General features: G+C 44.8%; 1 protein-coding gene across 1 annotated transcript in view; it reads right to left on the bottom strand.

Moving 5' to 3' along the window:
• The window catches only part of scarf2 (scavenger receptor class F, member 2), a 115,709-nt gene that overhangs the window by 32,224 nt on the left and 68,697 nt on the right, over nt 1–14,788 (bottom strand). The window contains exon 6 of the mRNA XM_078554271.1: nt 13,730–13,858. Coding sequence (XP_078410397.1) covers nt 13,730–13,858 — 129 coding nt within the window. The remainder of the gene's footprint in view (nt 1–13,729; nt 13,859–14,788) is intronic.

Genomic DNA, 14,788 nt, shown 5'->3' with positions numbered 1-14,788 from the left:
CATTGCAGCACTTTCTAACATACCTACAGGCCCGATAGAGAGCCAGTTCTAACATAGCAGGCACTGTTTGTGGCTCTTTTTCTAAGCAAAACCACATGAAATACTATAATTCAACAGTGTTAAACTATGTCTAATTCAGCAATAAATTGTCAGTCTCACTTGGAGGAATAGCTGATGGGTGTCGGATAAAGAGCTATGTCAAACTGGTGCATTCAGGCCTACTTTTCTGACAAGGTTAAGTGTCAGCTTAGTTCACTGATAATGCTCTCGCCTCGGCAACAGAAGGTCAAAGGTTCACCCTCACTCAAGGATTTCAACACATAATCTAAGCCAACTGTTCAGTGATGGTACAGTGCAGCCATTTACCATGCTGTTAAACTCACGGGCAGATGCATGTAAGGTGTAGATAGAAACATGTCCATCACCCAGAGATTACTATATCTGCCAATGATCAACTCCTAGTAAGAGTTTGTTGCGGGTGAAGGCGGCAAAGGCTTCACTAAAACTTTGTACAGTTCTGGAGCATTTGCTAATGTCAATATCACAGAATAACAGTGCAGAAGGGGCCCTTCGGCCCATTGAGTCTGCACCGACACGTGAGAAACACCTGACCTACCTAACTAACCCCATTTACCAGCACTTGGCCCATAGCCTTGAATGTTGTGACATGCCAAGTGCTAATCCAGGTCCTTTTTAAAGGATGTGAGGCAACCCGCCTCCACCACCCTCCCAGGCAGTGCATTCCAGACTGTCACCACCCTCTAGGTAAAAAAGTTTTTCCTCACGTTCCTCCCTAAACCTCCTGCCCCTCACCTTGAACTTATGTTCCCTTGTGACTGACCCTTCAACTAAGGGGAGCAACTGCTCCCTATCCACCCTGTCCATGACCCTCATAATCTTGTACACCTCGATCAGGTCGCCCCTCCGTCTTCTCTGTTCCATCAAAAACAACCCAAGTCTATCCAACCTCTCTTCATAACTTAAATATTTCATCCCAGGCAACATCCTGGTGAATCTCCTCTGCACCCCCTCCAGTGCAATCACATCCTTCCTATCCTATCGCTCATGGCATGCTGAGGTGGGCAAGCCTAGATTTAATTAAAATTACCTGACTGCCCAGCATCAATGAGTAGCTCATGACTAACAATAAGCGCGAGGCCAGCCTCTGCTCCTTCTCTCAAAGAGAGAACATATATTCACTTACAAACTCATCAAAACACACACACGCCAAGCAACAAAATGACCATCGGCCTGATTTTGAGAACGACACTCCACCACCAGGGATGGCTGCTGACTATTTTTGATCATTGAAAATTGGACACAAAGATCTGCTTTTTGACTGCCACACTAACAATAATGCTTTGTGCGTGTGTGGACTGGATATTTTGTGTGTGTGTGTGCTTACAACACATTTTAAATGCCAAGTTTCTGTATGATTTTGGGCTGGGTAAATGTTGGCAGCATCTTGAGCCTTAAGCCTCTATTTAAAGTAATGTAAAGAGAAAATGGTGGGGATATTGAGCAAGACGGACTGGATCTGTGGGGAGATGGCCGGGGTTTTACGTGGGGCCAGGGAGCATGCTGGGAGGCAGAGGGGTCAGCTGGCATGTTGGGCCGGGGGTGGGGTGGGGGGGAGGGGGGTGGTTGGGAGTGGTGGGGGGGCAGGCAAGGGGAGTGGCTCACTGCCTGTCGCCTTCCCACCACCGATGGTATTCTACCAGCAGCGGGGTAGATAGCAGATGGCACTCCAGCCTTAGGCAAATTGAGGCCCTTATATAACCAATTAAAGGCTTCATCCCACCATGGCTGGTGGACACTTCGCCATGTGGGGAATATTCTGAAGGCCTCCCTGCAGGCTTGGGGGGTCGGGGGCGTGGGTGTGGTGCAGCCCTCCTGATCAGGTACCCTGTGGCCCACAGAGACATCACCCCAGGTGGCAAGGACTGCCACCATTGTAAGATCAGCTCCCAACCCTTTCCCCTCACAACCAACAACCTCCCTGCCTCACTGGAGCCTGCCTGGCTGGTCCTGGTGAGAACCATAAATCCGCTACTCCTGGGGCCTTCTCCATGCAGCTGGCCCAGGTCTGCTGCAGTGCCAAAAAGTAACAGGACAGGCTCAATGCTCAAAACATTTCACATCTCCAACTTTTCCCCGAATTTCATGAACAAGTCACTGACCTGAAACGTTAACTCTGTTTCTCTCTCCACTGATGCTACCGAACCTGCTGAGTATTTCCAACAATTTCTGTTTTTATTTCATATTTGCAGCATTCGCAGGATTTTTAAAAAATTGTTCACGAGATGTGGGCATCGCTGGCTAGGCCAGTATTTTTATTGCCCATCCCTGATGGTGAACCGCCTTCTTCAACTGCTGTGCTCCATGTGGTGTAGGAAGACCCACAGTGCTGTTGAGGGATTTCCAGGATTTTGACCCAATGACAGTGAAGGAACGACAATATATTTCCCAAGTCAGGATGGTGTGTGGATTGGAGGCAAACTTGCAGGTTGTGGTGTTCCCATCTATCTGCTACCCTTGTCTTTCGCAGGTTTGGAATGTGCTGTTGAAGGAGTTGCTGCACTGCATCTTCTAGATGGTACACACTTGCTGCATCAATGGTGGAGGGAATGAATGTTTAAGGTGGTGGATGAGGTACCAATCAAAATGGCTGCTTTGTCCTGCATCGTTTCACGATTCTTGAGTGTTGTTGGAGCTTCACTCATCCAGGCAAGTGGGGCATTTCATCACACTCCTGATCTATACCTTGTAGATGGTGCACAGACTTTGGGGAGTCAGGAGGTGAGTTACTCTTCGCAGAATTCCTAGCCTCTGATGTGCTCTTGTAGCCATAGTATTTATGAGGCTAGTCCAGTTCAGTTTCTGGTCAATGGTAACCCCAGGATGCTGATAGTGAGGGATTCAGTGATGGTAATGCCATTGAATTTTACAGGGTGATAGTTGGATTCTGTCTTGTTAGAGATGGCCACTGTCTGGAACCTGTGTAGCACATATGTTACTTCCCATTTATTAGCGCAAGCCTGAATGTTGTCCGGCCTTGCTGTATATGGGCACTGGCTCCTTCAGCATCTGAGGAATCATGAATGGTGCTGAACATTGAGCAATCATCAACGAACATCCCCACTTCTGACCTTATGATGAAGGGAAGATCATTGATGCAAAAGCTGAAGATAGTTGGGCCTAGGTCACTACCCTGAGGAACTCCTGCACTGATGTCCTGGAGCTGAGATGATTGACCCCCAACAACCACAACCATCTTCCTTTGTGCTAAGTATGACTCCAACCAGCAGAGAGTTTCCCCCCTGATTCCCATTGGCTCCAGTTTTGCTAGGGCTCCTTGATGCCACACTAGGTTAAATGTGGCCTTGATGTCAAGGGCAGTCACTCCCAACTCGCCTCTTGAGTTCAGCTCTTTTGTCCAAGTTTGGACTAAGGTTGTAATGAGGTCAGGAGTTGAGTGGCCCTGGAGGAACCCAAACTGAGTGTCAGTGAGCAGGTTATTGCTGATTAAGTGCTGCTTGATAGCATTGTTGACAACCCCTTCCATCACTTTGCTGATGATCAAGAGTAGATGAATGCTGGTAATTGGTCCTGTTGGATTTGTCCTGCTTTTTGTGGACAGGACATACCTGGGCAGTTTTCCACATTGCTGGGTAAATGCCATTGCTGTAGCTGTACTGGAACAGCTTGGCTAAGGGCGCAGCAAGTAGAGTAGCACAAGTCTTCAGTACTATTGCTGAAATGTTGTCAGGATCCCATAAACTTTGCAGTATCCAGCACTTTCAGCCATTTCTTGATATAACATGGAAGTGAATCGAATTGGCTGAAGACTGGCATCTGTGACCCTGAGGACCTCAGGGTTTGAGTCCATTTCATGGTGTCATCAGCCTAGACTGATTTTCCAATGTAGTGCTGTATTGATTAGGATAGCAGGGTCATTTGAGACCTCTGGGGGTGGTCGTCCCTGTCCTTTTGTGAGTTGTGCCAGGCCCAAGTAAGTGTCCCATGGTCCATGGTAACGAGCCATGGCCAAGAACTAGCGAATTTTCAGCGGTGATGGCAGAAGAGCCAAAACTTTGAGGGACAACAGCTGTTTACAGACAGAGAATCCTTTGGGATGAGGACTTGAGTTTGCTTAAAACCGCAAGGAATGCAATGGAAACCACCTCATTTATTCTTTTCCCTGGGCACATTCCTCATTGAAGTTAAAAATGTGAGGCTCTTATGAGTAATTGAAGAGGGAAGCGCAGGACATTGAGGCATGGAGAAACGAGAAGAGAACCAGCCCATGGGCAAGTCACTACTACAAATATATTGATAGATTTCCTATCCTTCAGATGAGACATAAACTGAGGGCGCATCAACCTTTTTAAGATGCATGTTAAATATCCTATGGCGCTATATGAAGAGCAACTGAGAGTTCTCCTGGTTTCCTGGGCATAGTTCATCTCTCATCCAACACTACCAAAAATAAGGCCATAAGACCATAAGACGTAGGAGCAGAAGTAGGCCATTCGGCCCAGCGAGTCTTTTCCGCCATTCAGTGAGATCATGGCTGATCTGATAATCCTCAACTTGGCTTTCCTGCCTTTTCCCCATAGCCCTTGATTCCCTTACTGATTAAAAATCTGTCTATCTCAGCCTTGAATATACTTAATGACCCAGCCTCTACACTACAACCCTACAAAGAATTCCTCAGATTCACTGCCCTCTGAGAGTAGAAATTCCTCCTCATTTCTGTTTAAAATGGGCGCCGCCTTACTCTGAGATTGTGCCCTCTGGTCCTAGACTCCCCCACAAAGGGAAACAACCTCTCAGCATCTACCCTGTCAAGCTCCCTAAGAATCTTATATGTTTCAATAAGGTCACTTCTCATTCTTCTAAATTCCAATGAGTACAGGCCCAACCTACTCAAACTCTCCTCATAAGAAAATCTCTCCATACCTAGGATCAACCTATTAAGCCTTCTCTGGACTGCCTCCAATGCCAGTATATCTTTCCTTGGATAAGGGGACCAAAACTGTTCACAGTATTCTAGGTGTGGTTTAACTAGTGCCATGTGTAGTTTTAGCAAGACTTCCCTATTTTTATACTCCATTTCCTTTGAAATAAAGGCCAACATTCCATTTGCTTTCCCCATTACCTGTTGAACTTGTATGTTAGCTTTTTGGGATTCAAGTTCTGTGCTGTAGTTATCTGCAGTCTTTCTCCATTTAAGTAATATTCAGCTCCTCTATTCTTCCTGCCAAAGTGCATAACCTCACATTTTCCCACATTACATTCCATCTGCCAAGTTTTTGCCCACTCACTTAACCTGTCTATTTCCCTCTGTAGACTCCTTGTGTCATCCTCACCACTTGCCTTCCCACCTATTTTTGTGTCATCCTCAAACTTGGCGATAGTACATCCATTTCCCTCATCTAAGTCATTAATATATATTGTAAATAACTGAGGCCCCAGCACTGATCCCTGTGGCACTCCATTAATTACATGTTGCCATCCCGAAAATGCTCCCCTTATCCCAACTCTCTGTCTTCTATTAGTTAGCCAATCCTCTATCCATGCTATCCCCATTACCTGGGCTCTTATCTTATTAAGTAGCCTTATGTATGGTACCTTAATGAACACCTTTTGGAAATCCAAATATATTACATCTACTGGTTCCCCTTTACCTATCCTGCTTCTTACATTCTCAAAGAATTCTAATAAATTTGTTAGGCATGATTTCCCCATCATGAATCCATGCTGACTCTGCTTGCTTAGATTACGTATTTCTAAATGCTCTGCTACTACATCCTTTATATTGGACTCCAACATTTTCCCAATGACAGATGGGCTAACTGGCCTATAGCTACCTGTTTTTCATCTCCCTCCCTTTTTGAATAATGGTATTACATTGGCCATTCTCCAATCATCTGGGACCTTTCAGAATCTAAGGATTCTTGGTAGATTACTACCAGTGCATCCACTATCTCTGTAGCTACTTCCTTTAATATAGATTAACTCTCAAAATAGAATTTGTATTTGCCTACATTTTCTACAATTTAACATACATGAAATAAAAAGATAAAAATGTCAGTCAGGATCTACAATGAGAAATGTAGAATAGAGATTGAAGTATAATCATCCATTAGCAGGGGCCCAACCATTAACTTGTCTTTTCTCTTTACAGAAGTTGATTCTTATTTCAATTAATTCTTGGGGTCAAGGATGGCATTCATTGCCAAATACGAATTGCCCTGAGAAGGTAATGGTAGGTCTTCCTCTTGAGCTGCTAGCTAGCAGTTTGATGCAACAAAGTAGCTTGTTAGGCCAAATCAGAGGGCAGTTAAGAGTAAACTATGTTGCTGTGGGTCTGGAGTCACATATAGGTCAGAGCAGGTATGGACGGCAGGTTTTCTTCCCTAAAGGACAATAGTGAACCTGTTGGGGTTTTAAGACAACCAAACAGTTTCATAGGGTAGGATTTCCCCCCCTGTCGGGGGTGAAATTGAAGTGCGGGCGCGCACAGGCGCACGTCCAATCGGCGCACCCAATTGGGGGCGCTGTGCGCTCCCTGTGTGGGCGGGGGGAATCCCCAAACCTGAGAGTGTACTCTTTTGCGCATGCGCACGCAAGAGCGCACTCATCTCCGTGAGGCTAAGTGCTGCCTCAGGGAGATCGGCTCTACTGTTAAAAGCATTAAAATAGAAAAAAAATTCCCTGACATGTCCCCTCATGTGACACTGTCACATGAGTTGGGAAATGTCCATAATTTTAAAAAAATCTTTAATTAAATTTTTTAAAACCGACATGAAATCTCATCCCACCCGTGGATGAGGTTTTATGCTTTTTATAATGCCCGCCAGGGCTCCTGGCCTGCCCGCCAACCTTAAGGTTGGACGGGCAGGTCCATTAATTACTTTAATGACTCTGTCAATGGCCTCAATTGGCCATTGACAGGTCGGCGGGCGCGCAGCTGATTTGGCTGTGCCCCCGCCTACCGGATAATTTAAATGTGGCGGGATGACGTCAGGAGTTCCGCCCGGCATCACCGTGCGTCATTTTACACGTCGGCGAGCGGGCCCCGCCCCCCACTCGCTGACAGGAAAATCCTGCCCATAGTTTTCTGTAAATTTAGCTCTTTCTGTTTTCCATTTGTTTTAGATTTCCAGCATTTCCGTTTTCTTTTTCCATTGTTTAGGAAGCAGTTAGAGATTTTGAGAAATGTGCTGAGGCGATGTAAAATACAAGCTTTTCTTTATTTTTGCCAGTGCCTGTTAACTCCTTACTGCTCATCCAACAACAACAGTAACTTGCATTTCTAGAATGCTGTCAATGTAAGTGAAGTGTTCAGAGGCATTTCACTAATAGGCATTGAGCCAGAAAGTGGGAGGTTATTAATGAGGGATGAGTTGAAGGTTTTTTAATTTATTGTGTTGAGGTAAGGGAATCTGGTGTAAATCAGTGAGGAGGGGGAAATGGGAGACCAAGATTTAATGCAGGTGAGGATTGAGTGTCAGATTTATAGACATGCTGGGGGAAATGGAAAGTGCATGATGGGAAATCAGCAATGGGAGCAGAGCTGACAAAAGCATGCCGATGATTTCAGCATTGGAGGAGCTGAGGAGTGGATGGAGGCAGGGGATATTGGAATGGTGTAAATAAGTAGCCTTGGTGATAAACGAGATGTGAGATTTAAAGCTCAATGCCACCAACATTGCAAATGGCCTTTTTGAGCTTTAGGATGTCCAGCAGGATGGGAAACAAACTTGATGTCAATGGATCAGTGGGACAAGAGATAATGGCTTTGGTGATCCTGCAATGGAGCTACAGAAAGTTAAGACAAAACAAAGGTAATCAAAGATCCAATAGAAATGATGGAGAGGTAGATCTGAATATCAGTGCACATGTAGAAGCTAACCATCCGTCCATGGACAATATCCCCATGAATATAGCTTAAACAAAAGTAAAAGGAGAGAGCTTAGGTTATTCCTCCTGGGGTCCTGGAGGTGACTATATATGGGAGAGGAGGTAAGCCATTACTTGTGATGGTTTCACTGCATTTGGAAAGGTAACAGTGAAACCATGTGAGGGCAATGCCATACAGCTCAATATCAGAGGGAAGACAATGGAGGACAATGGTGTGGACAACCAAGGAAAAGGTGCAGAAAATTGGAGAAGGATGTGGACAGATAATGCACCATAGTTACTGTCACAAGGGGTGTCGTTCAGTCACTTGGTTAGGATTATTTTGGTGCTTTGAGAAGTGTTGAACCATGATTGGAACAATTCAAACAATTGTAGAACAGATGGGCATGTACTGATAAGTGATGACTCATTCAAGGACTTTAATGAGGTAAGGGAAGTTGAAGATAAACAGTAATTAGGTCCCCAACATCATACTGGGCCTCGAGGTGGTGCAGGTGTGTGGTGGTCTTCTGTCTGAGCGTACCCCTGTTCGGACAGAATTCCACATTTGCCCCAAGCCCCGAACTCTCCCTCAGGAGCCGGTGCCCCGCAACCTGAGTCGCCTCGCGGAAATGCCCTCCGTGTCCTTTAGCACAGCGTGGAGGAGTTTCCTGTATAGACTACTGCTGCACACCCTTCACTTCCTTGCCCTCGCCCGCTGTCCGGACATGCACTGGTGTGCCTTGTTGCGGTCTGGCACCGGAGGTCCCCACTGGGGGGCCCTCTATGGAGGTGTCCTTCCGCTTTCCATCAGGGACCTGGGGTGGAGGGTGTTGCACGCAGCAGTCCCCTACAACCGCAAGATGTGTCGGTTCACTGACTCCCAAGCTACCTGCCCCTTTTGCGGTCTTGTAGAGTCCGTGGATCATGTATACATAGGGTGTTGTAGGCTGCACTCCCTTTTCAATTATTTAAAAAACCTTTTAATGATGTTTAGTTTGCACCTTAGTCCCACGCTCCTGATCTACAGGTACTGGTGTGGAAGGGGGCCTGGGGGGAGGAGGACCTCCTCGTGAACCTGCTCCTGGGCCTGGCCAGGTTAGCCATTAACAGGTCCAGGCAGTGGGTGATCGAGGGGGTCGTCTGACCCGACTGTCTGCCCCTCTTCCGCGGCTATGCTCGCGGCTGGGTGTCCATGGAGAGGGAGCACGTGGTGTCTGCCGGCACCATCGAGGCCTTCCATACTCGGTGGGCACCGCGGGGACTGGGATGCTTTATGCCCCCTTAATCACATTCTGGTTTGATGTTTGTAAGTTTCCTTTAAATTTTGCCTTTGGTTTTGCAGTTCCCTAATTTAGGGGCTGTGCTTATTTTGTCCTTAATTTTGTTAATTTAGTTTAATTGGTTGACTCCAAAAGAGTTAAACAGTAATTAGTGAAGACAGATCAGCGATGGTAGCATATTGGCAATGTTACTGGACTAGTAATCCAAAACCCTGGATGAAAGCTCTAGAGACTTGAGTTTAAATCCCATCATGGTATCTGGGAGAATTTAGATTCAATTAATTAAATAAATTTGGAATAAAATGCTAGTCTGATTAATAATGATTAATAACCTACCACATTGTCTAAAATCCCATCTAGCTCAGTAATGTCCTTCAGGAGGGGAAATCAGCTAGCCCCTATATATGACTCCAGGTCCACAGCAATGTGGTTGACCCTTAACTGCCCTCTGAAATGGCCTAGCAATCCACTCAGTTATAGCTGGCTCAATACTACATGCTCAAGGTCAATTAGGGTTGGGCAATAAATGCTGACCTTGCCAGTGATGCTCACAACCCAAAAATGAATGAAAAAGGACAGGTTGAGTTTGTTCATTTCTGCATTCTGTCTGAGGTAAGGTAACCAGTGAAGATATCAGCTAACTGGGTGCTGGAATGGAAGTTGAGTGATGAGGAGTCACATGAGATGGGGATAGAGCAAGTTGAATGTATATTTTTTGGACACGTTAAGCTTGGTGAGGGCAAAAATAAGATAGGAGGGAAACTACAGAAAGAGAAGGGTTCAGAGCTAGAATTTTTTTTTCGTTTATGAGGTGTGGGTGTCACTGGCTAGGCCAGCATTTATTTCCTATCCCTAATTGCCCTTGTTCAGAGGGCATTTTAAGAGTCAACCACATTGCTGTGGGTCTGGAGTCACATGTACGCCAGCAGATTTCCTTCCCTAAAGGACATTAGTGAGCCAGCCAGATGGATTTTTACAACAATTGACAATGGTTTCATGGTTATCATCAGGCTTTTAATTCCAGATTTTTACTGAATTCAAATTTTACCATCTGGATTCAAACCCAGGTCCCCAGAGCATTACCCTGGGTCACTAGAATACCAGTCCAGCCACAACACCACTATGCCACCACCTCCTTCTATGGTGGGTGTCGAGGGGAAGCTGGGATGGAAGGAAGCAGCAAAGGCAACTGTGCAAGTGATTTTAGTCTTAAAGATGGAGAAGTCCCATGGATGTGGTGTTTAAGGCAAGAGTGGGTGAATAAAGATAGAGGGATTTAAGGTCGCAGTTGGTCATGAAAAAAATAAATAGCCTGAGATTGCTTTTATTCTTCAGGGTGATTCTGGAGTAATAGTAAGTGAATTTGACTGAGAAAAACAAGGCATGGCAATGCTTGATAGATATGGATCTTGATCCAACAAAATAATCGTGGGAGGATCTCATTGGCTGTTCCAACAAAACAAACCCAAGCTGGATCTGACTCAGTGAAAGGAATTGTTACTGAAACATGCACATGTGGTTTTTCATTAATCTCCTTGATATAAAAAGAAAAACAGTCATTAAAATCTCAGCAGGATCCCTGAGTAGTGCAGCCACTTTTTCCAGTGAATAGATGAGCCATAAAGACTTGGAAAATCCCAGGTTCCAGCCCTGATCTGTCCTAATCTTGGTATGTGTAGCAGTTGGTGTGGTGCAATGAGCCTTGTCACCCATGGGCCAGGAGGGGGAAAAAAATCAGACAGGGTTCCTCTCCCGATGACTATCCTGTGAAGCCTACTGGGGATCACAGTGTGGACATGGGATGAGAGCTTAGTTATCACCTTCACTCCTGAACAACCAAACAAAACTCATCGTCAAGGTTCACAAGAAGAAAGACACCTGGATGAGATACCAGTGGATGGCTGCCACCTAGGTAACCAAATCCCTGCAGGTCTGAACATATTGGGGAGAAAGATAACGGCATTTTCAATAGGTCCAAAAAATAAGCCTGTTCTACTCCCTCCACTATAGTTCTCAAGGACCTGGTTTAGTCATTGTCCATTAGCAAAATGGTTTGTTATGGCTTGCAAGCTCCATTGCTTGAACAGAAGGTGTGTGTATAAAAAGTGAGGTTGGGGGGGTCTGGGCTGGGAGAAGGAAAGATTTCAAAGGGGAGATACAGAAATCCTTATTGTGCATTTCTACAGCTGCACTTCCTGCCAACAAGAGAAAAAAACCACCGCTTTAAATATCAGCCCGCTATAACCCCTGCGACCTCTGCTCATGTCTGTCCCAGAGGCTCATGGTCAGGAAATGATCAGCAGCCACTTCCTCAGGTCCAACAAACTGGAGCTCTGAGCTAATCCTGAAGCAACATAAAACACATTGTTATTCTGCGATAGTACTCAGCAGCCACTAAATAAGATCCTAATTTACTACAGGAAAGGAACATACCCAGGCATTACCCCAGGAAAGGCTCACTGTTCACTGAGCCTATTATGTGCAGGCTCTTCCTGTTGCTCTGAAGTGAATTACAAGTCATAACCATGCAGATGGATCTAATGAACAAAGCTACTTCTGCTTAGGCCTACACCTGCTACTCAGAAAAGGGGCCAATAGAGTCACTGTGCGATCAAAGCTTCTGAATCTTGTGCTGAATTGAAAGTGGGTGACACTTGGAGCAGTGACTTCAAATCTGTTCATTCTGCAGTACTACACTGCCTCTTTACACACTTTAAACTTCTTCATTTTTCGGTGACACGGGCTGAGAATCTGATGGCACTGTACAATTACCCCAGGATTCTGCCCATTGAGCACCTTTGGTGCGCTTGCTGGTGAACTAATGTCAGAGGGAAGCTCCTTAATGTTCATTTCTATGGCAGTTTCCGGCATTGCTAGGGTGCCAGGGTGTGCGCCATGTTGAAAATGCTGGAAAGCCTAATTGAAGACATTGTTTTTGGGTAAGGGAGGAATGGGGAGGAGGGGAGGCATGCTGGATCCCTCCCTGGAAACACCTGTGCCACCTCCCACATAAAAATATGCTTTTTTAAAAATGAAAACTTCCCTTTGGGAATCCAGGGGCCTGAAGTCCCAAGGTGGGCCCCAGCAGCTACTCAGGGGCCTAGTCAATTTGGCTGTTGACACTCTGGTAGGCCTCTGAGTGACCAGGGATGTGGGAACTCTAGATGGAGCAGCAGGTTTCACTGTACTACTGACATCTATTCTGGGCTATCGAAGCATAGACGGAGTTGGGGCAAACTTGAAAATGAGCTCCGATCCCAGGAGAAGTTTAATTTAAGCAAAGGCACAGTAACCAATGATGCAAAGATACAAAGAACCAAGAAAAGACAAGATCTAAAAAGCAATTGGAATCATATCAGAAAAAAACTGTAATCTGACCTCATATTCTGAAGTTATTCAAATGGCTGCTGATTTTGACTTGCTGCTGTTTCAACTACTAGTCCTCAGTGAAAGCTAAATTGAACCTTTCATTCATGCAACCAGCAGGCCAACATCTGGAAATACTTTACTACCAACCCAGTCATCTATAGCATGTGTACTCAAGTGTCTTGGAGGCTAATATTATTCAGTGTGGACAATGTTTGTTCGGCTGTCTCAAATATCTGCAAATCTGTGATTGACTCACCGACCAATTTGAGAGTTCGTTGCCACATTAATGCATGGAGTAGCCACGATCTTATAGCATTCGCATATCAATCTCAAAACTTTTATTTAAGTTCAAATTAAATTCAATTTTCCTCTTCATCTCTCTTGAAAGCATTGGGCTAAATTTCTTCCAATGCCTGAAGGGTAACTGGCCACACTTCACTATTACAGGCCTCTGACACCCACGGTAATGACATTCCTCCTTCCCACTAGGGTTACAACCCTCCTGGATTGTCCTGAAGTCTATCTCCATGTAGCCCAGGAATTGAATCTAGAACGATCTTGGTTTGGAATGTTTTAGTACCACATTAAGGTCCATTTACCTTAAACAAGCATTAAACAAGGCAGGAATAGATACACAGGAAACAGTCCTTTAACTTCCAGCAAGACATAATAAGCCCTGTCCCTGAATAAAACATAAACTATGATTGAAGCAAAAGACTGGGGATGCTGGCAATCCAAAATAAAAACAGAAATTGCTGGAAATACTCAGCAGGTCAGGCCGCATCTGTGGAGAGAGAAACAGAGTTAACGTTTCAAGTCCAATATGAATCTTCTTCAGAAGGAACATTAACTCTGTTTCTCTCTCCACAGATGCTGACTGACCTGCTGAGTTTTACCAGCACTTTCTGTTTTTATTTCAGAAGCCATGATTGTGCTGTCTACAATTCAGCGAGTGAGCCATGGGACACAAAGGGACAAATGCACAATTGGTTAACATGTTCACTAAAACAGCATTGAGCATTCAGATGTTAGCGTCTCATGGAGGAACGTCAAGGCTTTGAATGTTTATAAGTATTTATGGACTGCCTGTTTATAATCTGTGTGGTTACGCATCATTGAGCTCACATTGCGTCATTGTGGAATGTAGTCCTCTGTGTTCCAATACTTACAAGAGGCCATGAAAGCCTTTGTTGCAGATACATTCTCCAGTGGCAAAATGACAGAATCCATTGATGCAATCTGTGCAGACTGAGTTACAATTCTCACCATAGGTACCATTTTGGCATTTTAAGTCACACCTATTACATAAAGAAAGAAAACATTATTGAAACAAGAAACACTACAACAAATAGTACATAAAGTGCTCTCTGCTAATGCTCCATTAGTCACGTTGGATAGCCACCAGAATATATAGTCACCAGTCGCCAACAAACAGTTCCTGCAATTACTATCTGGTTTGCATTACAGCTGATGACATTGATATCAGTATATGTCTGTAATCCTGTTAAGATGCCACAATAACACAGCAAGTAATACAAACATACATCTTAAGTAAGCCTACAATTTTGAGTGAACAACTTGCTCTTCTATGGTGCCTTCATCATTGCAAAGCATCTCAAAGCTTTTTACATTGACGGGGGGGAGTAGGAGTAACACCAAGCAGCAATACAGAGCATAGTAAGGGCAGCTATCTTCAGGCACTCTCAAAGCAATAGGCTTTGAGGACGCTTTTGAAAATGAGGAAAGATAAGACAAGGCGGGATGATTTTGGAAAAGACTTTCAGGTTTCAAGGGCATGTTGGCTGAAGGGTTCTGCTGCCAATGATGGGTGGAAGGCAGGACAGGATTGATGGTAGCCAAGGTCAGAAGAATGCACAGTGTCGGCTGGAGGTAGGGTTGGAGGAAATTGATGAAGTGAATGAAATGAGGGCACAGAGAAAATTGTGAACAAGGAGGAGGATTTTGAAATTGATGCTTTGGGGTATAAGGAGCCAGTGGGAGCAGAGAGCCAATAAGGGACACAGAATCAGTAGAGTTTAGGATAAATAAGCAGACGTCAGTGTGCAATAGAATATGGTCGACAGGATTTTGGATGAGTTGGAGATATGAACGTAGTTTCTTCGATGAAATAAACTAGTTTCAAGCATCCCTTCCACTTGTTCTGGGGTATGCTAGAATTTTTTGTATCTGTTGAAATACAATATATCATGAAATCTAGCTTCCCATTA

The sequence above is a fragment of the Cetorhinus maximus genome, chromosome 12, assembly GCF_964194155.1.
Source record: "Cetorhinus maximus chromosome 12, sCetMax3.hap1.1, whole genome shotgun sequence".
In the NCBI taxonomy this organism is placed as follows: domain Eukaryota; kingdom Metazoa; phylum Chordata; class Chondrichthyes; order Lamniformes; family Cetorhinidae; genus Cetorhinus; species Cetorhinus maximus.
The sequence above is the reverse complement of the archived record's forward strand: the minus strand, read 5'-3'. Positions and strand labels throughout refer to the sequence as shown.